The sequence below is a fragment of the Fringilla coelebs genome (assembly GCF_963513975.1).
Source record: "Fringilla coelebs genome assembly, chromosome: 21".
Taxonomy (NCBI): Eukaryota; Metazoa; Chordata; class Aves; order Passeriformes; family Fringillidae; genus Fringilla; species Fringilla coelebs.
This window is the reverse complement of record NC_140047.1, coordinates 7,874,532-7,900,229: the sequence shown is the minus strand read 5'-3', so window position 1 is coordinate 7,900,229 and position 25,698 is coordinate 7,874,532. Positions and strand designations below refer to the sequence as shown.

At 49.3% G+C, this 25,698-nt stretch overlaps 2 protein-coding genes across 3 annotated transcripts in view; both read right to left on the bottom strand.

The window, feature by feature from the left end:
* NUP214 (nucleoporin 214) overlaps positions 1-10,315 on the bottom strand; it is a 38,527-nt gene extending 28,212 nt beyond the window's left edge. For both annotated transcript variants that reach the window (XM_084219496.1, XM_084219497.1), the window contains exons 1-12: positions 10,255-10,315; positions 8,693-8,888; positions 7,884-8,035; positions 7,423-7,627; positions 6,887-6,957; positions 6,430-6,493; positions 6,068-6,171; positions 5,660-5,766; positions 5,446-5,512; positions 4,803-4,926; positions 2,787-2,948; positions 1,286-1,742 (exon numbers count right to left, since the gene is read on the bottom strand). In XM_084219496.1, the coding sequence (XP_084075622.1) occupies positions 1,286-1,742; positions 2,787-2,948; positions 4,803-4,926; positions 5,446-5,512; positions 5,660-5,766; positions 6,068-6,171; positions 6,430-6,493; positions 6,887-6,957; positions 7,423-7,627; positions 7,884-8,035; positions 8,693-8,888; positions 10,255-10,296 (1,751 nt within the window). In that variant the 5' untranslated portion in view covers positions 10,297-10,315. The remainder of the gene's footprint in view (positions 1-1,285; positions 1,743-2,786; positions 2,949-4,802; positions 4,927-5,445; positions 5,513-5,659; positions 5,767-6,067; positions 6,172-6,429; positions 6,494-6,886; positions 6,958-7,422; positions 7,628-7,883; positions 8,036-8,692; positions 8,889-10,254) is intronic.
* Positions 10,316-12,208: 1,893 nt separating this feature from the next.
* Positions 12,209-24,304, bottom strand: AIF1L (allograft inflammatory factor 1 like). The gene is made up of 5 exons (XM_084219450.1): positions 24,212-24,304; positions 19,628-19,694; positions 16,594-16,635; positions 15,278-15,440; positions 12,209-13,621 (listed from the first exon to the last, which is right to left on the bottom strand). The coding sequence occupies exons 1-5, from the start codon at positions 24,287-24,289 to the stop codon at positions 13,534-13,536; spliced, it is 438 nt and encodes a 145-aa protein (XP_084075576.1). The 5' UTR covers positions 24,290-24,304; the 3' UTR covers positions 12,209-13,533.
* Between the last annotated feature and the right edge of the window lie 1,394 nt (positions 24,305-25,698).

The window sequence follows — 25,698 nt, the reverse complement described above, 5'->3', positions numbered from 1 at the left end:
TGCAACAGAATGAATAAATGAATGAGTGAAGGAATAAATGAATGAGCATCCCCTGAGATCAGCAACTACTCAAGCTCCAGATACAAAATCAGGAGTGTAGCTTCTGGAGATAGTGGGAAGGAGCCATTCAGGATAATTTCTGAATACATGGAACCACAAAGACTTCTATCTTAGACCCTCCCATGAGCAAAAGCTAAATGCCAGCAAAAAATACCACCCTGCTTCAAATGCACCTTGTCATTTTGTTCCAGCTATAGCAAATCTGAGCTGCCCTTCAGTGCTCATCTCAGAGAAAGGCTCAAACAGAAATTCTGCAAGAAAATATGAATTTCTATTAATTTGAAAACTCAGCTCCTCCAGGCAGCCAATTTAAATATTCAGCCAATTCACTTGTGTATCATTTGCTTTATACACAAAATATAAAAAGCCCTCAGAGCTCCCATCAGATTCTGGTGTAGTAAAGATTTTTCTAATTCAAAAATAATCATTTAAACCATCAAAAATTTCTTATGATGCATTTATATGAAAGTTCTTCTCCTTAAAATCAGCTCCAATTAACATAGCTCTGTGTTTTAAACCACTTTTTCTAAAAATAAGCAGCAAGTCTCAGGAGCTGGAGGGAAGAGTGAGTATATGACGTCTGAGAACACTCAAACCCATCTTAGATAGTTTCTAATCAATATTAGTTTTTTTCAGACAGTGTGAACAAGCTTTGAAGATTCCAGATCCTGTGTTCAATGAGCAAGTGTCCATTTAAGAACACAACCAAAAGGTCTGGCACCGCCTCTGCTGAACACAGAGTGGCAAAGCAATCCATCAGCTGTGGCCCCAGCTCCCTCTCAGGCTGGGGTAAGGAACCTTCAACAAACTGTCAGAGAAACTTGTGCTATCACCACCCCACTAAAACAATTCCAGACAGAAGAGATTTCCCAGCAGTCCTTAGCCATGATTTGCATCAAAGCAAAGCATGGAATCACTGTTTGATGCCTATGAAACAAAGATATAAAACCCCCCTAAGTCTCTGGCAATTTATCAGTCTAAATTTTTGGCAATGTCCCTTGACTAGTAGCCATGAACAAAACCTCTGGCATGGGAAGCACTGAGAGTTTCTAGAGCCACAACACTCTTGGATAAAGAGGGGCTTCCTCAGTGCTTTCCTGGGAATGTGGGGAACTGTTGTCAGGGCAAAAAGCCAGACACCATCTTCAGAACTACCATGTATTATCCATGCCTGCAGCAATGTAACAAGCATCCAGCCCCTGCAATAAGTGGTGAATCTATTTACTTCTCATTGAGGTTCACTTTGACTGAAGAAGCTGAAGGTGCAAAAGATGACTTCTGTGCAGCAGGTGCTGTGGAGAGCAATGGCCCAGATGAGCTGTCTGCAGCTGGTTTAAAGTTCATGGACCCAAAAGGAAAAGAGGTGGCAGGAGCTGCTGTAGTGCTGCCTGCAGAAGCAGGAGTCATGGATGCCTTGGAAGAAGCAGAGGAGAAGGAGAATGCTGCTAGTCCAGTCAGAGCAGGAGTCTGGGCTTGCTTGGAGGCATCGGTGGCAAAAGAATATGGTGGAGGATCACTGCCTGTGGAGCCAGGAGTCTTCACAGCTGAGGGCATGAAGGAAAAAACAGCTGCTCCACTCCCTGCTGCAGGCTGACTTGAGGTGGGCACAGTGGGAGCAACAGCTGGTGCTGTGTCAGGCTTTAGAGAAGTTGGAGGAGTGGTTGGGCTTGTGGCAGTACTCCCTGCACGAAGACAAATGGGAAAGGAGGAGGCTCATTTGGCTGCACTGAGTAATGGCAGAAGGTATTGCAAGGCCAAATCTGTTTGATAGGGACAGCTCAGCACTGCTTCTCTCACTGGACAGCGAGGAAGAGATGGGAGAGCTTGCAGTCCCCAATCCCAGCAAGTGATACAGAAACTGTACAAAGTCATGATCAATACAACAATCTGTTCAGATTAATGTTGTCTGCAGTTTCCTGTGAAAAAGCTTCACCTTCCTCCATTAATTTTGATGAGGTTCCTGCCATCTCAAATAAAATAAGCAGTAAGCATACAAGTTAGCCAGCACTGCAGGAAGGCAAGCTGCCAAAAAGCAGCTTTCTGGCTGGGAAAGGAGAAGCAAATTTGGGCACAGGGGAGAAAATGGTGCATTTGCAATTATTTCTCCATGAATGCAGACAAGCAAAACAATCATCTTAACTGCCTACATCATACTACACAGAGCAACACAACTATAACTCAAACAAAACTACTCCTATTCACCTGCTGACACAAATTTCACAGTGCTGAAGAATACTTTAACTAGGATTTAAAAAGAATTTTGTTCAAATAGGATTTTTCTGCAGTCAAACACCTTAGTTCGTATCATGACTTCCTGTAGCAAAACTATGGAGGAAAACCATCAGCTCTCTGATGTGCAGGCCATGCTCAGAGCTGGGCAAAGAGCCTCCTAAACTGGTTTGGCCCTATTCTGCAAAGGCTGATTGCACAGGAAAGTCTAAATGCACAGCCTGCAAAATGCTTGAGATTCCACAAACAAACTCAATGATCTTTTCCAAACTAAATGATTCTGTGATTTGGTGAACAGGACTAGGTAATTTCACACTCATGCACAAAAGACAGAGAACAGTCCTGAGAGCTCAAAACCCCCAAGGACTGCTCCCCATTATCATTATAAAGAAAAAGTATATTTTCTGTGACTACATGTGTCTGACTATTGAACTGACAGATCAGCATCACGAAGATCGACAAATCCAAGTGCTCCCCCAAGCCCCTGGAGCACTCACCTGCTCCCTTTGGAACTCTCTCCCCTGCCAGCTGCAGCGCCTCCGGGGTCACAATAAGTGACCTGACTCCTGGGTTTTGGTTGATCATGTGAAATGGGCAAAGCACACCATCCGTCGAGAGCAGGATCAGAACTGGAGCTGGAGCAAGGATCTTCTCATCACCTGCCAGAGACCACACATGTAAGTCCTGCAGTCAAAGCTTCCTATTCTGTTCCTACTGGAATTGCCACCTTCATGTGACTTTCTTCACACAATGTTTCTTACATTCCTACCTTCTTGCTTTCATTTGCATCTTTGTTCCCTTACTTCTCTGTCAGTGCTCAGATCTCTTTCTTTATCCTTTTGTATTCCTTTATGTTCCTGACTTCATGTTTCATAAAAGGGTTATTTGACAATCGAATGTCATCTCCTGAATGACAAAGCCCAACTTTCACCCATCAATTCCTGTGCCAAGCTTTTTCAGATTTTGAAGCAGTCATTTTTCCTCACTGATACTCTGCTCCCTCCTTCAATTCCTTTCAGCAATCCCCACATTCCATTGGGCCCTGTCTCCTCATTAACATTCACATGCATAAACTACAAAACGGAATTGCTACAGAGGAAGCTTTTTAACTTTAAAGAAAGCCAACATCAAACAAATATCTTCGTGATCCGAACCACTGACATAAAATACTTGTATTTTATGCAGCTGCTTTGTGAGTCTGCTTCAGTACAAAAATTCTCAGAACAGTTAAAGGCCCCAGAACACTCTCTGTATTTCTAAAATCCTGTAATGGTTTAACTATGCTTAATTACATGCAAAAACCCAAACCCAGCACAAGCAGAGTGCAGGAAAAATCTGCTATAAACATGGTGCTTTGTTTGTCAGGCAGCACAGTGAACAGCCATTTTTCTTTACTACTGGTTCTTCAGGAAAACCATACTAGGGAAGGGCAATTTCCACTTGGGAACAAGCTCCAGGACAAATCAGGTTTCTCTGCAACCTAAACTTGCTGTGAACTGCAAAGCCAATTAACCTGTAGCCAAACTCTTGTGTCAGAACACAAAGAATGTGTTATCAAAAAGCTTCTCCAAAAATCTTTTTAAAAACTCTGAGGCAGCACAACACAGGCTTTAAAAAAATCTGTCCTGACAGATTTCTTAATCCAGTAACTGTACAGATTAACAGAGAAAAGGCTTCAAATTCAATTTGGCATTCAAGTACAATGTTTGACCTCAATTCCCTACTGCAGGTTTTTTTTCAGGTAAAGGTCTCAGTTAACTGGCACCCTCCTGTGCTCTTCAGGAACTCCTGACTGCAGTACCTTCCACTCTGCCTGAAGGCATCTCTATTTCCATCTGTCTCTGGCCTTCAAGGTAAAATTCTCAGAATTCACTGAGATGCAACACAATAGCTCAGATGTAGCTTCAGACTTTGACAAAGTGCTTTGAAGGGCCTTCAGGCAGCACACAAGGTACAGCAATAATGCAGCTGAGATGTAGAGCACAGCAGGGCTTAGGCAGTACAGACCCTGTGCTTTAATGCAGAATTAAAACCTATGCATTCACCTCAGTGATCTTTGCTGTTTCTGGCTTTGAAACCAACCCACTTTTCCTTTAGATCCATGCAAATGTACTTGATACAAAACAGTTCTGCAAAAGGACATAAGTGACAAGAATAAAGAACACCTCATGGGCAGCCCGAAATCCCCAGTGCTGGAACACAACTCCTTTAAACTCACTAAAATCCCAGTTCTGGGGACAGATGTAACTCAGGAGCTTTGTTTGCCATGTCTGTTGGTGTCATATCCCAGGATGCTGAAAGCTCCAGGAAAAGAATGTATTGAACACTTCACCCCTGAATCCTTACACAGAAGTAAAACCACGTACTGTGGTTTGGTATTAAAGCACCAGGAGGTGTGTTGGTTTGCCTTTCAGAACAATTTCCCAGAACTCTGAGCATAAGGCTCTCCCTCAAAAATATCAAATATACTGAGATTTTTGGACGACTCCACAAGAAAGACTAATAGGACTTACTGATCACAATAGGCATGTTACTGGTGTAGTCCACAGCAACACCAACAGGCAGAGTGTCATCGCTTTTATCTGTCAGAGGAAGTTCTGCTCTGCTTGAGTCCTCCAAAACCCACGATTCCCAGTTCTGCAAAAAGCAAAATTATTGTTACATCAACTACTGCTTTCCTGTGACCAGCCCTCTTCAGCATTCCAGCCTACAACAGCTGAAACATCAGCTAGGGAGTATCTACTTAAATGTGTCAGATTAACAAATGCCAGAGAGATCAGGGTCCTTCACAGATTTGTGTGTGACTTCTCAAGTACCACTGCATGTCAGAGGTCAGAAATTTTTAATGCTTAACTTCAACTGATGACCTCACATCAACCACTTTATTATAGCGAGTTTGACCAAATTTTGAGGCTACCAAGTTGAATAACAAAAACCAGACTTCTGGTACTTGGTTCACAACACACATCTCTTGTTCATCTAAGGATTATCTTCAGATTATGTACAATTTAGAAGCTTGTTTAGTTTTGGGATGTCTTAAAAACATCATCATCTCATTGTATTCCAGGTCTTATATAGGTTATACTTGGGGAAAGAAAATGTACATTTGCACAGATGCAACACAAAATATATTCCAAAATGGAGTAAAAATATTACCTGATCCCCCTGCCTGGCAAGAATGCTGACTTCTGTGGAAGCTGCTGAAGCTGCCAGAACTAGATCCCTGTAAGCATGGACACAAGCAGGTTAAAACTAACATGACAGTCCACTGCAAGATCTACAAAAAGGAGGAACACAATCTATGCAGAAGCACTGACCCCTCACACATGCATACCAAGACAAGGACTTTGCCATGATTCCTGCCACTCACCATTCCTCAACAAAATTCAGGAAGTAATGATGCTGTCTCTCAGTGCAGCTCGTGTAGCACGGCTCCATGAAATTCACAAACTTCTCTGGTCGCTTCTCTTCCTTTTTCTGTAGGATCAACACTGATAATTTATCCTTCAATGCACAAACCAAGCAATCTCCCTTAAATCTGACAGTATCAGGGCACACCAATAACATCATAATTGGATCTCAGCAGAGATCTCATTGATTTTCAGGTGGATCCTACTTCCTCCACTTAATCCCCCAACCTCAATCCCATGATTTACAGCACTACCAAACTCAAATTCTATGTGATGCCAAGGTCAACAACAAAAGCAACTCTCCACTGTCATGAACAGGTCAGGAACAAGCAACAGACACTTGTGTCATTGTGACTGCTGGCACTTACAGGCAATATGGCTATGACCACTTGTGGAGACATCTCCAGTGTTCCATCAGCCTCTGCATACACGATGGCAAAGACATATGTGCCAATCCAAAGTACATCCAAAACTGAAAGAGAAAGCAAATACCTCAGCCACAAACACTTCATAATAATACTTCCTTGTTGATTTTAAATGTGCACAGCACACAAAAGGAAATGAACAAACAAATGGCAACTAATTCCTAAACTACCAAGCTTAAGAATCACAGAAAATCACACTGTAATTTCATAACCAGTGCTATACAGTTGCTATAAGACAACAGGGGGAACAATGAGTAAAATACTTTTAAAGAGAAAACAAGTTAAAAAGTAATAAAAAGATGCACCTTTAACAGGATTGTCCGAGTCATAAAAGGGAGGACAAGGGATTACTTTCTTCTCCTGCAGATTCTGCAAATAAAACAATTCTTAAATATACAGAGAAGGCAATGAACAAATCCAATTGCAAGTTTTGCAGAAAGCCCAGAGAACTGGTTTAGAACTCACCCATCCTTTAACAATCATGGGCCCCTCTGAAATCATAACAATCATAACTTCACTGACCAACTGAAGGTTAACTAAATTTAAACTAAACCAAATATTGGCCTAAGACACTTGAATATCACTGAAGCACTTGGGGAGCATCACATGGCTCACACCATGTGACACCCACCCAAATTCTGTAGTTTGCGACACAAAAACCAATCAACCAACTGAAAAATAAACCAACCAACAACCCAAACCAATAAAATACCATATTTCAAATTCCTGAAGTCACAGGGCCTTAACACCACCAATACTCACAGGCAGATACTGCACCACGGTGCCATTTTGCCTCCCTGCAGCCAGTTGTTTTCCCTTTGGGCTCCAACACACTAGGCAAAAAAAAAGAGAATTTCATTAACCTTGAGGAACTGGAGAGGCCCCACAAAAACAGGACCAACAAATTAAAATTGCTATTTTTTCCATTGAAAAAAATAACGAATCGGAATCAAACAAGGCATCATACAGTCATAGAGAAGGCAAGAGTATACAGGTCAAAACCCAACAGTTGATGATGCTTATTTGCATGTTTTCCTGGAAATGAGTCAAGCCTGAGACAGCACAAACCACAGGTGGGCACGTTTGGTAACTCACAACTCAGCCACTGCAATCAACTGGGAAAGAGTAATTCCATTGCAACATATTTTCTGAGTCTCACTGAGTTTAAACCCTTCCTTTTTGTGAAGAATTTTAAGAAACCTTCTCCTGAGACAAGCAACCTGTGTTTATACACCTCTTAATCAGCGTCTCCTCTTTAGTGTCCAACATTCTGAGTGCCCTCCAAGGCTGCCACTCACCAGATGTGACAGCAGCAGAGGATGGGAGTGTGGCATAGACCTTCACAGAGTCTGTCACCTGCAGGACAGAGATGCTGCCATCGGACAGGCAGATGGCCAGCATGGTGGGACTGGCCGGGTTCCACTTCAGGTCGTTGACCATGGCTGCACCTCCTGAGTCCTTGGCCAGTTTGTGACAAGCAAATGCATGTTTCTGCTGTTTTGCCTTTAACAAAAGACAAACACATGAGACAGTCAAAGTGGAGCACAAAACCAAACTCTCCTGAAGCCACAGTTCAAAGCAGTTTTGACCTGCCTAAAAATTAACCACTGATAAAAACAAGCAGATTTTGAGCAACTCTTTTACAAGGCAACCCTCAGAGAGACAACAAATCCCACCCCAGCTACACCTCTCCTCTGCTGTATTCTGAAAAAAACCCAAACCCCAAAGCAAAGGCAAACCCACTTGGAATACGCTGTACCTGATTCAGGAATGTGCGGACGTCAAAAAAGCTGATGAAGGACCCGACCTCACTGGACATCATACAGACAGACAGGGTGAGATTGTCACAGCTCAGAGCCAGGTGCTGCATAGGAAACTTCATGGGAACCACAGTACTCTGAATATTCTCCACTTAAAACACAAAAGGAAAGGAAGATGGAATGAAGGGGACTAATTTAAAAAGCAGGAATTGTTCTTGTAAAACGAGACAACAAATTCATGCAATAATCCTCAGTCCCATGAACAGCAGCCATCAAAGGTAACACACAGAAAAACTGAAGGAAAGTAAATCCCTTCATCTCTATTGATACAATCTTGAGAGTTGCCAAATTTCTAAGAAAAGAAAAGGCCACCTTCCTTGCTCAGTAACCTGAGAAATAATAAGTGGAATGATTTTTGGCTTTATTTATGTATGTAGAGAGTGGAACAGTCATTAAGGAGAATGAAAACCATTTTGCACTCAGGTGGTAGAACAGCAGTTGCTTCTCCTCTCCTGGACAGTCATTTAGTCAGAGTGGGTAACTCAGTGCGGAAACTGCCTCAGTGTGTCCCTCCACTCACACACATCCCTGACACATGCACAGGCTCACAGCTCAAAGAATGGCTACCAACCCAGCAAAGAATGGCTACCAGCCACTGTTCCTGCCTTCCCACACAAGAAAATGTGGAAATTCAAATGCCTGACAGAATGGCAAGGACTGTACTATGTAGCAGAAGCCAAAAGCTCCATGTCATAAATCCCCTACAAACCTGTCTCTGGCAAACCCACAAGATTTAAGTGTGTCTTACCAATTTTATTGGGATCTTCTCCCAGCTGCTTCTGCATGAGAAGATCTCTGGTGTGGAAGATCTGCAGGCTGGTCCCTCCACCAGCAAAGACCAGCCCATATTTGTTGGACACTGCAAGGAGGCTGGAGCGCTCTTTGGGAAGATCATCAGGAGCATCAAAGATGCGAACCTTCTTCAGTGCTCTGAACTGAAAATCCTGTTTGGGAGAGTTGGGAAGAGCCTGTTCACATGCTGCCCAAGAGTAACAGTTTACTTTGGCTTCTCCAAGACACTAAGTACAGGAACCTCTCCATGAGGCTCCTGCACACCCAGGCAGCCTCTGGCCACTCCATCACATTTTCTGTCTCATCCATGAAAAACTGAGATCATGCTACTTTTTTTTTTTTTTTCCCATTGGTTAAATCTCTCTTGTACCCAGTGCTTGTGTTCATAAAATCTGCCTGGGACATCTGACCTTCACAGGAGCACACCAAAACCAGCCAAGAAGAAAAGAGAAAGGAATAAAGAAAAGATGGGACAAGACTGAACAAAACCTGCTGCTACATGCACACACTTGCTACCTTACGTGCCAGTAACTCCAGTCAAGCATTTAAGTTATTCCCAAATAACTGCCACTAAGTATGTTCCTGCAATCTGAGGAGGATGTAGAAACTCAGAAACTTCTGCAAAACAAACAGCCCAAGTAGCCTGTTTGTGAGGGCAGAAGGCAGCTGCACAAAGACCCAAAATCACTCCACAAATCTGTTCCATGTGCCTTCTTACCCAGCCTCACAGTAACACTAGGTGACACAGGACGGGCTAGGCTGGCTCCACACAGCAAGACTCCAGCTCACACTGCCCCACAGCCACACATCCCCAAACCAGGAGATCCCAGCACAAGGCATGCTGACAAGAGGACTTAGAAACATATCACTTTTCTTCCAAAACAAGGTTCCTCCAACTCTCCTTCATCCCTGAAATTGCTCAAGGATGAGACCTGGAGCAACCTGGTCTGGTGGAAGGTGTCCCTGCCCGTGGCAGGGGTTAGGATGAGATGAGCTTTAGGGTTCCTTCCAACCCAAACCATTCTATGATTCCCTCCCCAGGCATTAAACACCCCTATACACCCAGGCCATGCCAGACCTCCCTTTTCCACCCCACAGACTTGTACCACGCTGAACTGGAAACTCCTCAAGATTGCCCAGAAAGGCTGCAGGGTGTCCCTCACTGGAGATATTCCCGAGCCATTTGGACACAATCCTGTGCCATATGCTCCGGGACGAACCAGCCCGAGCAGGGAGGTTTGACCAGATGACCACTGTGGTCCCTTCCAGCCTGACCCATCTTGCGGTTGTTTCACAAACAGCCCCACCATATCCCGAGCCGACCTTCCCAGTCTGTCAGCCCCACGGTCCCAACCAAGCCTCCCCCGAACCCACCACCTCTCGCAGCCCAGGCCGAGCCTTCTCCAAGCCCCGTTCCCCTCCGGCTCCAAGCCAAGGCGCCTCGGCCCGAGTGAAACAGTCTGTTCACACTTCCCCCCGTGGGGCTGCCCTCACAGCCCCGCTCTCCCCGTGCCTCACCTTCATCTCCCGCTCGGGGATCACGTCCATGTCGTCCCCCATGGCGGCCCCGCGGCCGCGGTCCCGCCGCCCGCCCTCCGCCGGGAGAGCCCCGCGCCGCTTCCGCTTCCGGCGGGGCCGCTCTGGCCGCGGCTCTCGCTGCTCCGGGTCCTCCCAGCAGCTCCTCCCCTACCGCGGCTGTGCTTAATGAACCCTCTTTGTACAGCGTCAGTGAGATTGGAAAACATCTCTGAAACCATCGAGTCCAACCTGTGACCGAACACCACGCACCTGTCACCCACAGCACTGAGTGTCGTTCCTTAAACGCCTCCAGAGACGGTGACACCACCACCCCGCTGGGCAGCCCGTTCCGATATCTAATCACACTTTCTGGGAAGAAATTCCTCCCAGTGTCCAACCTCAACCCCCCTGGCGGAGCTTAAGGCTGTGTGCTGTGGCCCTGGTTTTTTCCGCACGTTCTGACGCGCTGGGAGCCGCATGACGCCCATGGCCCGCTCCGTCCTGACGGGAGCGGCCCTGAGGGGACAGACGCCGCTGACAGCGGGGATGGGCTCCGGCTGAACCGGGGACGGGCTCCGGCCGACCCTGCCGAGCCATGGTGGAGCCTGGCCGGCGGCTGCTCCCCCGGCCACCAGCCCTTGGTGAGCGGCTTTGATGCTTTTCCCGTATCAGTGTTGCTGAGGAGTGAAAGGAACTCCCGAGTTGGAAGGGACGCTCAAGGATCCTTACATTGAGCTCCTGACCCTGCACAGGACAAGCCCAGAATCCCACCATGTCCCCGAGAGCCGTGTCCAAACATCCTGCAGCCCTGGCAGCTTTGGGGCTGCGCCCATTCCCTGGGGAGCCTGGGCAGTGCCCAGCACCTTCTGGGGGAAGAACCTTTTCCTAATTCCAACCTAACCCTGCCCTGACACAGTTTCATGCCTTTCCCTCAGCTAAAATGCTGCTCCCTTGGCGTGGGCTGCAGTGGGAGCACAGGGATGCTCTGGGTGAGCTCCAGTGCGGGGTGCCTGAGCTGCAAACACAGCAGCTCTGTGAGCTGGAGGAGCCTTACTGTGCTCCAGGACCACACAAAAGCAGAATATGGGGGCTTGATCACACCAGGTCCCCAGTTTGGTTACCTGTTCAAGTTTTAAGGGGTTCAGCTCCCAATCAGACAGAATGCCAGCACTCAGTCCCATGGGGACGCTTTGAGAAGGGCTGTTCCCAGCTCTAGCAGGTCGTTGTCTTTTCCAGGACCAAAAAGGACAAGGATTTCCACAGAGACAAGCAATGATGGCTTTGGGCAGTGACCTGAACTGCAGCAAACCACATCCAAGTTTCCCTCGTGTAATATGCTTCCTTTATTTCCTAAGTGAACAACAGCTTCAACACACAGCCAAGAAAAGCAGGTGCATTCCCAGAGGCTACCAGGCAGCAGAAAGCAGACTTGGGGCTGTGATCTCAGGGATATTCTGTCCTTTTGAGAAACACATGGAAAAAGTGCATGCAGTCATTCCCTGGGAAACCTGGTCTCCCCTTTAGATAATTCACATCAGACAAGAACCTTGGGCAATTGCTTCAAGAGCAGAGAGAATAATAGAAAACCCCTTCCTTCAAGAGAAGCATTGCAAGTGTCTGCTCTCAATAAACAAGTTATTCCTTAAAACAAGCACTGGCCCTGCTTCTTTTTCAGTAAGTCAGAAAAAAGCACCAGCTTTCAGGAGGTGGCCTCTTATTTTATCACACAAATTCCATGGCTTTCAATCAGTTATTACAGATAAAGATCAGATCAAGACAGTCCAAACCTATCTCCAGGATCTGTTTGAGGGTTTATATTAACAGACTTGGAAACTAGCTCCCTTAATCTTCAACCAGTCATATGGACCAAACTTCAGAGGAGATAACAGTAAACATTGACACACTGTGTAGTTTCAAAAGATTTATTTTCAGTCCTTGAAGTAGACTGGTGCTGCTTTTGCTCATAATTTTTCTCTCTGTTACAGTTTTGGTTTCCACACAAACAATAGTGAGAATGTTTTTGTTGGTTTTTTAAATTATTTAAAAGTGCAGCCGTTGGCAGGAACAATCAGCCTAGTAGAGTTAATCATCTGTATTTCCTTTAAAAAATGTACTTACTAAACCATGATTTAAAAAAGTTAAAAGCTGTCAAGAACATTTAAGAAAAGAGGAGGGAAAGGCCAAAGAGCAAACACCTGAATTCCAGAAATTGTGTATGGAACAAAAATCACCACAGTACCCAGAGCGTGGATAGCACAGTCCCAGCTCATATTCCATACTTACAGCCTTTATTTTGCAGATTTGAGGGCTTATCCATCAGGGAAATGGATAGTCCCAGGGGACCAGGCTGAAACACAGAAAGGGAGGTCTGCAAAAATCAGAGGGACAGAGCTGCTGCCTGAGGACAGATCCTCATCTGCAACTGCTCTGGCCAGGCTCAGTTTGGTCACTCAGCTTCCTTTCACCTGGAGGTTTCACTTGCCCCAGGAATCCTGTGGGGCTGCAGAGGCATCACAGCTTTTTTCTGGACTCCATGGATGGGACAGACAACCACCTGCCCAGAAGTTACACTCCTGGTCGGGCCCAAGTGGTGATTTATCAGGAAGGGGGTCCCCAAGGTGGCATTAACCCTCCTCACTTGCAGTGGCTGGTGTTGGACCCCGATATCTGCCCGCAGGATGAGCCCCCAGAGCAGACAGAAACTGTCCCCACTCCAGTAGGCTGTGCAGGCAGATCTCTGTGTCCAAGCACATTCCCACATTCCTCATATGATCAGACAGATGTGGGAGGCTGATTTGCATTTTGGGGAGGTCAGGAGGGGAAGAACCAAGTCCAAAGTAGGAACAGGAGGATGGAGCAGAGAAGGCACTTATTTCTTTGCACCCATGAAGCCGCTCTCAGGGGCTTTGTCCGTGTCTGGCAGCAAGGACCATTAGGAACCTGTCATGACAAGCACAGCTCTGAATCCATAGGCTGGGAACAAAGTAGCTCCTCGTCTGAGAAATGCAGGAAGGGCAGAGGAAAGAGTAAAATCACAGGATATTTTTTGTTCTTTTTGGACTCACATTACACTTGGTGCTACGGCTTCTGTCTAACAGATCAAGTTGGCTAAGGGATGCAGCAGAAAGACACGAGCTGGGGGTCTCCAGCTTCCCTTGCTGTTCCTCTAAGGCAGGTTAGTTGAAAACTAGGACTGTCCACAGTAAAGAGTAACAAAGCACAGGTAACCTCTGTTACAGACCAGCAAAGCAAACAGTGCCCATTTTACAGCTGTCCTCTTCAAGGGAGGCTGGCTATGTCTCTCTCTGGAGGTGGACCAGAAGGTTTTCGGTTGCTTTCATTGGCTTTTCCTTCAAACATCATGACCCTGCAAAACACAACAGATATTGCCAATTTAAAAAAAAGCAAGTGTATATTTATCCATCATTGGGGGTGGCATTCTCTGCTGAAAAAGAGCATCTGGCTCCCCTACAAAGAGCGCTCAGATAATTAACAAAGCAGGGAAAGCCAACAGAGGGCAGTGCTGCCAGGCTGGCTTTTCTAGCAGCTACCAGGAGTAGGTTCCCAAAGTCTCTGCTGGTTTTCCTCTCAGAGCCCAGAGGATTAGCACATTTTATTTAGACAGCCACTTCCGAAATCCCCTGAGCACACACTGCATGCCAAATGCTCCTGATGCGTAAAAGCAAATACCACTCCTGGCCCACCTTGCACATAACCACACAACAGAACATTCAGAAGCCAACACCGAGCAAGCAACAGCAATCACAGCCAGGGGAGAGAGCAAAAACAAGGAGCAAGGCACTGGCTGTAGGAATCTCAAGCATTTTGTAACCACTAGCACTGTCTTCCTCCCTGAGGACTGCAGCTACGCTGGGAATGCCAGCTGCCTCAATGGATCAAAGAGCTGTACTGCTCTTAGGACAAGTTTTACATTTCTGCTCCTGCTCTACAGGGTCCAACAGACAATGGGGTGTCTGTTAGCAAGAGAAGGGACCTGTTTGTGAAAGCTGCTGCAGTTGGGAGGAGGGATGGGAGATACAGGACAGGCTGCAGGCTCTGTCTGGTTCTGCGGAGAAAAAGGAGGAGCAGGGATGTCAGAAGTCTGTGTCAGCTTGGAAGAGGAGCATCACAACAGAGACACAGCACACAGTAGGGAGAATCTGCCAGCAAACATGTCCCAGCTTAGAGAAACCATGTGAGAAGTGGGTGCAAGATTCTTCCTCCCAACCTGCCCGGAAAGCTGGCTGTGTTTCTAAAGCTGCCTTCAAAAAGGGGTAAGGAGGATGGAGAGGATCAGCTCCTATTCATGGCAGTTTCAGACACAAAAGCAGGGCCAGCCTCTGAGCTGTGAAAGGAAATGCCAGGCTTCAATGGGATGGAGATGGAGCCAAGCAAGTGTTTGGAAGCCATTTGTTAGAGCAGCACTTTCAGAGCCCTGTTGAGAGGGCAGAGAGGGCCGTGGGAGGCTAGTGCTAGCAGCCTGTATCACAGAAAACCTCTCCCAGCACGAGGCAGCTGTTTTAAGCATGTGCCCCGTCTCTGTCTACTGCCCATCCCTCCCAGATCAGGCAGGGATGGAGCATCCTGCGGGATACAGGAGCCAGCACTACTGGTGCTGGCAGGACCATCATTCACTCAAGTCCTGGCACCACCCACAGGGGAAGTCTGTGTCCCTAAAGCCAGCAGGGTCCTCAGGGAAGAGAGGGGAAGCATCCTGCGGTGCTGAATGCCTGCACACCCTCGGGAAAGGAGGGGGATGGCTCCCATGGAGCACGTGGGAGGAAGCCTGGTGCTAACACACAGCAGGCAGCTCTGCTGGGAGCACTCGCCACTGCTCAGACTCACCACGGTCTCGTACACCCTCTCATGGCACCATGCAGACTCCCCTGCACAAGGATCCTCGTCTCCCTCCATGAATGTGCACAGCTTAGCTCCACCAGACAGAACAGCCTGTACTTCCCACCTTCCCCCCAGAGCAGCTCAGGTGCTGTTGCTCCCCCTGGCTCCACCCCAGGACACTCACAGTTTCAGCACAGCAGAGCGTTTCCCGAGCATCAAGTTGACAAAGTCCTGGTAGGAGATGGTGTCGCTGACCCCTCCAGTCACCTCAGAGATCATCCTCTTCAGCTCTAGGTGAGTCTTTGGAGCCCCCAGCTTCTCCATCATCCTTTTGACTGACATCAAATCTGCAAGAGCAATCACTGCTGTCAAGGGGTGACCCCACTGAGCACAGACCAACCCTAGGACAGAGCCATGAGTTCCCCCCGAGACCACCTCACCCTGTGGCTGACAGCATTAAGCTGTTGCCAAAAGCCACAAGAAACCTTCCAGCACAGCTCACTGCCACTCTGCCCAGTACAGAGCATCACTTCCCAGTTGTGCAGCTCAAGATAAAAGTACCACACACTCAGAGAAGAGGGACAACTCCAAGTGCTCCAGAGACACGTGGGGACAGTGCTCTCTAGCTCAGATTGTGGTGCCAAGAATCACAAGGATGGGGAGGAGGGAAGCAACACTGGGGTTAAAGCTGGAGACAAACAAGCAGTGGGGAGCAGATGCCCCTGCCCATCGCCACAGGCCATTTCCTCCCATTGCACTGCTGCCTGCTGAGACCTGCGGGCCCCTTCCCTCCCGGAAGCCCTGAGTCAGCCTCTGCATCTCCACACAGGCTTCACTTCAGCTGGAAGACTTGTGGAGGAGGGGAACGAGGCAGCCGCCTCCTGGAAGGGCACAGTGCACAAGTGATTACACTTCAGTGTCAGCTCCAGGCCTGCAGGAGGCTGAAACTTTATGTAACTGGTGCTTTCTGAACCCAGAGCAGGGCTGCTCAGCTGAGCCAGACTCACACCCAAGTCCTTTGCTTCCCTCTGCTCCCTTCCTTGCAAAGCAAAGAGCTTCTCTGCACCAGAAGTGCTCATGGATTTATACAGCTCCTGCCTCAAGCCAGGCAAGCCCTAGGATTGTCCAAGTCCTGCAGCTTCCCAGCTCTGAATTCCCAGCTTTGCAGCAGAGGATTGAGTAGAAGGCCTCAGTGGAGAAAAAGGGAAAAGAAAAAAAAGGATTTAGAGCAGAAAAAAGTGGAGGAGATCAACAGAACTTCAGGAGAATAGCACTAGAAGAGCTTAGATCTTGAAACAGGCAAGGAGAGACTGAGGAAGCTGAGAGGCAGAGGCTGGAGAGCCAAGGAAGCCCTGGCTGGCAACCAAATCCAAGCAAAGCTGGACATAGGAAAAACCCACAAGTTTTCCTCCTCAGCACCATGGCTGCAGAGCAAAGCAGCAGATTCAGCGGCAGACAGGCTATGGCTCTTCCAGCCCAGCATCCCTCAGAATCACTCACCAATTTCACCTTGGTTGTTCAGGTCAAACTCCATGTATTTCTCTGGAAGAGACAGAATTAAGTTAGCAGGACTCTAGAGCAGGGGGTGTGCAGGGCTTTGGAGCACTGCCTGCTTACAGCCCTGAAATAATGCATTTGGTGATAAGATTGATATACTGCTGAATGCAAAGTTCAGAGGGGGAGACCATCTCAAGGCCTGGTTTTAGCACCCTTATCTCAACTCTAGGGCTCTAGAGTTAAGTTCTCTGTAATTGTGGCTGCTTTTCATTTAAGCTGAAGGAAAACACTGGCATGAGAACAAGGTATCAGCTGGCTATGAAGAGCATTAAAAGGTTTCCAGCCAGAAAAACAAAGCTCTGGAACAGGCTCCCAGAAGGAGTAGCAAGGAAAACAAACCCCTGAGCACTCCCGAGATGAAACTTGATCGGATTAGAAGGGGGATTAAATGACGCAGTTGCTGCAATAATGAGGGACAGACTCCACAGTGCTCCCATCACTGTGCTCCCTCCCAGAGCAGCACCTGCCAGCAGAGATGCTCAAGGACCACATCAAGAGGGTGAAGCCAAGAACATGCCTGGGCACAGTGATGCTGGAGCAGGTTGTTTGCCCTTCCAGCCTGCTGTCAAACACTGCTGACTCGAGCAACTCCAGCATTGTCAGAGAGAGGCAGAGCCTGCTCCAGAAGGTCTGGTTAGCTTTGCAGGACAAAAACTTGCATGCTGTAACAGGCAGAGCACTGATTTGAGTTAGAAAATTCAGGAATTCAGTCCTGTGCAGTTTCTGCCCTTTGAAGTGGCACACCTGAGCTTCCTACACACCCCCCACCCCTTGATAGCTGTTCCCCATTTAGACTTTAAGCTCTTCAGGCAAGGATTTGTCTGTCTTACAGACCATACAGCTCCCAGCACCACAGGGGGCCCCCATCACCTCACTTCTACTAAATGGAAAGAGCAAGATGCCTGCTGGCACTATCCATCCATGCTGAGCTGGAGAAATCACCCTGCAGTGAGCACTCTCTCCCCACAACAGCCTTGGAGGACTCAAGTTAACTAAGCCCTTCCAGGATGCTCCTTTGCCCCAGGAAAGAAAATGGAAAAGACCTTTTGCCTCTGCTCCAGGAACACCAGAAGGCATAAGAGCATGAACACAGAAGTGGCAGGCTAATTTAAGGAGCCAAAGGGAAGAGTTGTTATTTCACACAATGGAGTCTTCCCAGGACCTGTGCTTCCAAAGGAAATTGTTGGGTTAACTGGACTGATGGGCAGGAGGAAAAGGAATGGCTTGACATGTCTTCACCTGGGTCTCTCAGCCCATGGATTACTGCTGCCATGAGCTGACCAGGACAGAATACCATGGACAGGAAATACTATGTACAAACCAAAGCTGTTCATGCTTCAGGCTGGAGTAAATATCTCCCATCAAGCAACCAATCCTAGAAGAAATCAAGGCTGTAACACACATGTTTAGGGGCCAGAGTGATGCTTGATGTGGGACTGCCTCTCCCCACACTCTGCCTCACCAGAATGACCTTGTGCATTTTAACTGCCACCTCCCTCACCAGGGTCAGGCACCTCTGCATATGCCTGGGACACAAACCCTGCTCTGCCATGTCCATGCCCAGCCCATGTTTTCTTTTCTTCTGAGCTGACACTTAGCCAACAGTGCAGAGAACAGAGGCAGCTTTACATCAGCCTCAGCTCACACATTTACATTTCCCTCCCACCCCAGCAGCAGGGATATAGTGGGGCAAAAACCATGCACGGTCCCTCCCTCACAAATATATTTACACAAACACTGCCTGGGGACTCCATCTTTGCCTCCCCCAGGATGGGAGGGGGAAGTGGGAAGGAGAGCAGAGAAGAAATATTCCCCCCATCATCACACAATGAGCTGATTGTTGGGGGAGCTGGAGGAGGCCTTGGAGAGAGGGACAGGCCACGGAGACAAACTCACGAGGCAGCAGGAAGAGATGCCAAAGGCTCTCGTTACAGGGAATTCTGCGCCTGTGACCTACAGTTGCAATGTTTGAAGAGCCCCAATTGTGATGGGAAAAAATAATGTGGGGCTGCAGCCAAAAGCCAAAGCTACACAAAAGGCAACACAAAGAGATCAGGGAGCACAGGAGGCTCCTCTGTGCCCAGCAGTGTAAGGGATCACAAAACGCCAGCCAGCTTCTTCCTTGCTGGATTGCAAAGCCAAAATTCAAAGGGAAATAGCAGACAATTCTGAAATGGAAGCAAGGTCAGGTTTTATTTGGTTAGAGCCAGGCTGAGCACAAGCCTCGAGGCAGTGTGACGCAGGCATGTTTTCCCAACTGCCTTCAGCCACTGCTTGGAAATAAAGTGGGTACACCAGAATTACCCTGCCAGATCTTGTCCTGTAACCAGTCTGGGGACATGCTCCCGAGGACTCCAGGCTTTTGAGCTGTTTCTCTATCCTCTGTCCCAGCAAAAGGCCCAAACCTAAGCCCTAGATCTGCTGACCCTCTGGAGTCAGGTTTTGGCCAGAACTAGACATATCAGTGCTGTGTTCCCTCTGCTGTCAGGGGGCTCGGAAAGGACTAAAGAAACTTTTGGAAAGAGAAAGTCCCCAACTCCTCCAGAAAGCAGCTGACACTTCTGCTTTGTGGAATGAGGCCCTTCTACTTAGTAGGAAAAAAAATAGAGTCCAGCTATTGTATGGTCCATTATGGCAGTTAGCTTGCTGGGTAATTAGACAGAAACCATCCTCCTTTGCTGCTCCCCAGGGTTTTGCCCACACAGCAGGTTTTGTAGTCACAGCAGCTGCCAGGCAGATTGTCTGTAGGGTGACAAGTCCCTGCCCTGCAAGCGGGAGAAGCACAAAGGCTTGTGGAAAACACCCCTCCAGAGAGTTTCACCAAGTCCCACAAGCAAGGGGGAAGGCATCCATCCCAGCTCAGTCACTTGTATTTGGCAGAGAATCTCAGGCTGGTGAGATCCAAGTGCTGAGGAAAATAATCTGGTTCAGAGCAAACAGTAAGGCTCAAAGGAAAGGGCGACCCTCCAGTTCTCACCTTTGAACACTGCCAACTTCTCCTCCAGGCCTTTTTCATTACTGAACTTTGGGTCACTGAGAAACTCCTAAAACAAAACAAAACAAAAAAATGTTTCCTCAAGGTTAAAGATGCAAAGGAAAACACCCTAGAGGGCACCTCCAAAGGCAGCATTTGCCAGAGGACTCACAATTCCCAGAGAGTCACAGCTGAGCAACAGCACCAAGAGACTTGAAAATGGGCTGAATCCCTCCACACCTTGTCATTAACATTCCAGTGCAAGGGGAATCCCTCTGATGTCTCAGATTTCCCACCAGCAGCTTGAGGGAGGACTGGACCCCACCTGCCTTTGGAATAACTGCATGAAAGCCCCTGCTCTTGCTCACCCAAGGTTTCAGCTCCCCACTTCTCTGCTTAAGCACACTTAGCATGTGGATTGGGTACTTATTTCCAGCAAGGGCTCCTAGTCCTTGCAAAAAGCACTCTTATCTGAGATTTCAAACTCCTAGATAAACTCAGAAGGGTTGCAAATAGAGCAGGCAAAGTTTGCAGAATGTCATATGCCCAAAAGGACGGGTATTTTGGGCTTAGGAACTCTTATACTAAATATCCATTTTCCCCCTCTACCCTGCTCAGGCTGGAGAGGAAGCCCTGAATCACTTCTGGTCACTTGTCCCTAGCCCCACCTCAAAAACCTTCAGATACCCAAGAGAACAGACCACAACATGCACAGCCAGCTTTTCTGCTGTGCCCTGCCAGCAACACTCCCCACAGCTGTGAGCAGCAGGGTCTTGCTCCTGTCCCTGCCCTCCCACACCGCCCAGCTCCAGCCCAGCACAGCTTAATGACTCGATCTGTGTTCAGCAACAACACCACATTCTTCAGTGTAGAAATCATTAACATCTGCACAGCTTATGCATGGCCTGTCCAGGACAAACCCCTCGAGGGCTAGTGGATGGAGGGTTGAGGCTGTTCTCTACTCTGGGAGTGTGTTCCCCACCACTGCTCCCCATGCTCATGGGGAAGGCAGGAGTGGCTCACCAAGAGCCTTGTGTGCTGATCACTGTTGGCCATCTTAATCCTGCTCCTGTGCTCTGGGTCCCACACACCTGGAGCTGCTCCCTCCTTCCTTCCTCACTGGGACAGGGGAGCTTGGACTGCTCAGGGAATCCTCAAACCTTCACTGCCAGTTAACCACTGCTATGGCAAGTCTTTTCCCTGCAGCTGAACTAGGGCTTTGTAGGAAGTCCACTAGGACAGAAGTGATTGCCACCCCCTCCTTCCACCCCAGAAACTCCAGATGGGACACCAGAGATCATGGCCACAAAACCAGTGTGACACTGGCTTCCCTCATCACCATGGTCACCAACTCAAATGGAGAGCTGTGATGAAAAACAACATTTCCAGTTCCTTCTTTTGCTCTCCTTTGCCAACTCAGTTTCATTTAGCTCAGTTATTTCTACCCAGGGGTATCATTTAGCAGCCCAACACAAAGGGCCCAATTCAGCTTTGAGACCTGGGCCCAGGCAGCAGCAGGAGTTACCAGAGACCAGAGTAGTGTTACCTGCTGCCATCACCACTGAACAGCCTCTGGAGAAGGCAAACATCACCAAAAGCCAAAACAGGGCCAAAACACCCTCATTCCTGCCCTGCAGGAGCAGCAAGCAGCTTCCACCTCCCAGCAGGACAGGGGATGTGAGGGCAGAGCACAGTGTCCCTCTGGGAGCAAGAAGCAGCACAGAAATGGTGAAGACTAAAGGTAATGCATCCATACATGATGCCTGAAGGACACATGCCCAGGAGGCCACCAGCCCCTTGTGGCACAAGAGCAGCACAAGTGACACTGCACACAGGATTAGGACTCAGTTCCCTCATGTTTCAACAGGAGGGGGGCTGGAGAGCCCACCAGCACCACAGCTCTGCTCCAGGTGCAAGGAAGCAACAAGGGGCTGTATTTGAAAGGCATTCCACTCTACACATTGTGTGTGAGCTGGGCTGTGACTGTGATAAGGAAAACACTCACAATGGCACACAGGAATTCAGTCCCCAGGGCCTGTGACTCAAACTCAGAGTGGCTGAAAGTTCCTCCTAGAGCCCGACTGAAGTTCCTCCTAGAGCCCTTTGCTAAAGTTCCCATTTTAAGGAGCATGTTCTATTAATAAGAACTGCTTTAAAAGCCTCTCCCCCGCTCCTGCCCTGAACAGCCTTTCTTGAGCTGTTGAGAGACTTTTCTAAGCCAATAAACTCAGTCAGACAAGTCCCAGCTACCTGCAAGACAACCTGAGCAAAGCCAGATCCATCCCTGCTCCCCAAAAAGGTGACTCCAAGTAGCAGACCAAGCTCTCACTGGGATGTTTAAGTGCTGAATGCCAGCCACCCTGCCTGCAGGGGCTGGGAAGGGCTGAGGGATGCTTGTGCCTGCCCTTGATGGGAGAAGCAGGCACCTGCTCTCTAACAGGCTGAATTCCTTCCCCACAGCACAGCGCATTAGAGGGTAAAACAAGGTTGAAACTAATCTGTGCTGGATTAGACCTGCCACCTTGATGCACGAGGCTGGACAATGTGATTGCATTGCCTGAAAAGAGGGGAACAACCAAGAGGGGAGCCCAGAAGAGTGATTCAGGCTGGAAGAGAAAGCCAGCAGTAGGACTCAGCTATCATTCAGCAGCACATGTGCACTATCTACTGCCTGCCAGACCCATATCCCAGAGAGAGCTCTGGGGTAGAAACCAGCCAGGAAAACAGGGCTGGAGGGAGCTAAGTGTTAGGATGAGACAATGAGATTAAGTCTGATAGGAATTTGGCCTGATAGGTTTTATTAGGAGCACTTGACTCTTTTACAGCCTTAGGGCTCTTCAGTGCTGGGGAAACCCCCTCCCTGGCTCCAGCCACAGTATCAGCCCAAGTTTCTGTATCAGCTGTTTGTCAGGGAGGTGTGAGGCTGTTTGCTGCACTCCCCCATTGCCACATAGAGCTGGCAAAGCACAGCAGCGTGGGGGTTGCTGCCCAGAGCACAATGGCTTCTGAGGATCCATGGGCATCTGCCCCCCGTGCTATCTGCAGCTTGGTTTGGAGCTGCTCAAACCTCATCTCGTAGCGCTGAGCCAGCACACATGGCAGCAAGGATGCAAACAAGCAGCTCTGTCAGTGGGAAGTCACGCAGCTTGTTTCATTTTTGTCACCCAAACCTCAGCCAAAGAAAAGGCCAGAAGTGATGTCATCTTAGGGGAGAGATAGGGAACCTGTTCCCTGCATAGGAACAGCCCTAAGCCTTGAGACACAGCAGTGGCACACCCCCAGCATCCCAAGAAGCACAGCTTCCCAGACTCAGTCCTACAGCTCCTACCAGCTTAAGGATTCTGTATCCACCTTGTGCCTGTGTGATGCTGGAGGACAGCTCTGGAGAAGCAGAAACTGCAGCAGTGGGTACAACACAGTGCCTTGATGCTCAGCCTAAGGGCCAACACCACCTTGGCTAGGAGAGGTATGTTAGACCCAGCTACACACCTTGGTGCAGGGTGTGCTGTGTGCACCTTCCAGCTGCAGGTGACAAAGGCTCCATTTTAACCAAGTGCTCTTATTCTACACCTTATGCCATGACATCTCTTTTTCCACTCTTATTCAGCAGCACATCCTAATTTCTAGTTAATTGAGTAATTTCTAATGACTTAATTCCCTCTCCAGTGACCTAAACTTCACCTCTGCTGTCTCACTGGAGGAGCATTGCTGTCTGGTGCAGCATATTGCCACTTCTCATAGCTTAGTGAATGTGAGGGCAAGGTGAGCCCATCTCCTCCGGGCTCCCATCTTGTACACGGATTTGATTTCTGCACTTGTAACACCAAGGGGTCACTAACTAAAGGAGCACCTAAGAAGTGCTAGAAATCCCAGCACTGTTTGCTTCAAGGTTAAAACCTTCTTTTCACCCTCAGAACTGCTCTTAGCTGGGAGGGATGCCAACAGAACTGCCCCCACAACCATGCCAAGCAATGGACAGGGTAAGCCTGGAGCTCGGGGGAAAGGACCTTGCCTGACCCTGGCATGAAGGGCACGAAGCCCAGTGCACTTTGCACTAATCCAGGAGGTTCCATTCCCCCTGCCCGAGGCTTGTGGGACGTCCAACCATCCTGGGCAACCCATTCAGCTGCTTTAATGAAAAGCTAGGAAAGCTGGAGTCAGCTCTGAGCAGCAGAAACTTCTCATTCCGGGAAGAAAAAGTCGAAGCGCTCGATACAGCAGAGAGGAGGTTGAAATCCTCCAGGAGAACAACTGTCCCTATTGTTGCCGGAGCACGTTCCTAAAGGGAATTCCATAGCAGTCAGCTCCCGGGCGCCCACCAGCCCGCTCGGACCTGCCGATGTGCGATGCACAGGGAGGAAAGAGCCGCCTGAGAGGGCAACACCAGCGGATGGAGAGCGATCCCCGTAAAAACCCCGCTTCCTCCTCCGGCCGGATCCCCTCCCCAAAGGGGTTTGGGCAGAGGGGTCTCCAGCTCCTCCTGCACCCACCGCCCCCCTCCTCCTCTTCCCCTTGCTCCGCCCGCCCCCGCCGCAGCCCCCTCCCCACTCCCCGCGGGGTCGGGTCGGGAGGCGGCCCCAGCCCCACCTTGTTGATCTCGTCCAGCCGCCCGTCCTGCGGGGCCCTCCGCAGCCCCCCGCCGCTCGGCCGGCGCGGAGCCGCCATCGCACCGAGCCTCCCGCGCCCGCCGCCGCCTTAAATAGGGGCGGGCAGGGCCGGGCCGGGCCCTCCGCCCCTAACCCATTCTCCGCCCCAGCGGGCGGTGGCGGAGCCCGCATCGCCCCGCGCCGGGAGGGCAGCGAGGTGCCCGCGGTGGGCTCGAGGTGCCCGAGCACGGGGGAGGCACCGCCGGCTCTGGGCTTCCCGCAGGAGGGAAGGGACGGGCTCCCTCTGCCCGCACCGCCCGCCGGGCGCGACTCCGGGACACCGGGGTTCGCTCCGGAGCTCCCCTGGAAGCGGCATCGCCCCGCCGGTACCGGCGACAGAGCGACAGGCGCGGGATGGTCCGGCCGCTTCCAGGCGTTGGATTAAGCCTGGAGTGCGAGCAGCAGGAAAAGGGATGGGCGAGGGACAGTCCCGGCCGAGGTGATGTCCCGGCCAGGGTCGCACGCCCCCGCGGTGTCAGCCTGACACCGTATGTTAAAATCATGTACTAACGCGGAGTTTAGTTGGGAATTTTCAGACATTTGCCCCTCATCACCCCAAATGCAGCCGCGTTTCAACCCCTGTTCTTTAAAAGCAGCAAATTTAGGTACAGTGTGCTCTCCTGCCACCACGCACCCTGGATTGACAGCTGTGTGTTATATTCAGAATTTTTAATGGATACAGCTCTAGGCAGGTGGCACCAGCTAAAAACACAGAGTTCCAGGGAGAGCAGGAGGCAGCGTGAACCACATCTTCAGCAGCAGGCACACAGCAGAGGCTTGACATTTCTGTAGGAGCAGCAAATTTGTGTGTTCACTGGAGATGTATAATTGTCCTCCCAGAGAGACAGTAAGTGGCCACGGCTCCCTGCCTCTGGCCAAGCCGGATCACGCTGTGCTCTCACTGTTCCATGGTTTTGCTTTCCCAGAGCTGTCCTTGGGCAGCAGCAGGGGAGCCCCTGCCATCACACCCCCACAACACTGCAGCTCTGGCACCCCACTCCTTGGGCAGCCTTTGTGCAGAATTAGAAGGGCGATGGCTTTGTTCTCAGTAGGAGAATCCTGTATTCCTTCCAGGCCACTGGACCCACCAGAGATGTTGCTGGGGGAATTCAACATCGATGGCAGCAATTTTACATAAATTACACAAGACTTTAGTGAACCTGATTTGCAGCACTGTGAGCAGAAAAAACATAGGTAAAACCGGTTAAAAAATGAAGCAAGCTCCAGCCTGGGGACTCATTTCTGGTCTCATGGGAATGACTTCAGCTACCTGGAGTCACAGCACAGCCAGCACAAGGTGGGCTGAGCCAGGACCTGGCTTGTCCTGCAGCCCAGCCCACACGGGAGCACAGAGGAACATAAATGCCTTTCCTTTAAAGGCAATACAGCCACTGACCTCTGCCACCCCGTGGGAGTGACACAGGCAGG

Excerpts from the sequence above, each read along its gene's own strand:
- AIF1L (XM_084219450.1), bottom strand. The coding sequence starts at position 24,289 with ATGGCGGCTCCGCGCCGGCCGAGCGGCGGGGGGCTGCGGAGGGCCCCG. Across the intron at positions 19,695-24,211 it reads GGCTGGACGAGATCAACAAG|GAGTTTCTCAGTGACCCAAA; the intron begins GTGGGGCTGGGG and ends GTTTTGTTTTAG. Across the intron at positions 16,636-19,627 it reads GAAGTTGGCAGTGTTCAAAG|AGAAATACATGGAGTTTGAC; the intron begins GTGAGAACTGGA and ends TGTCTCTTCCAG.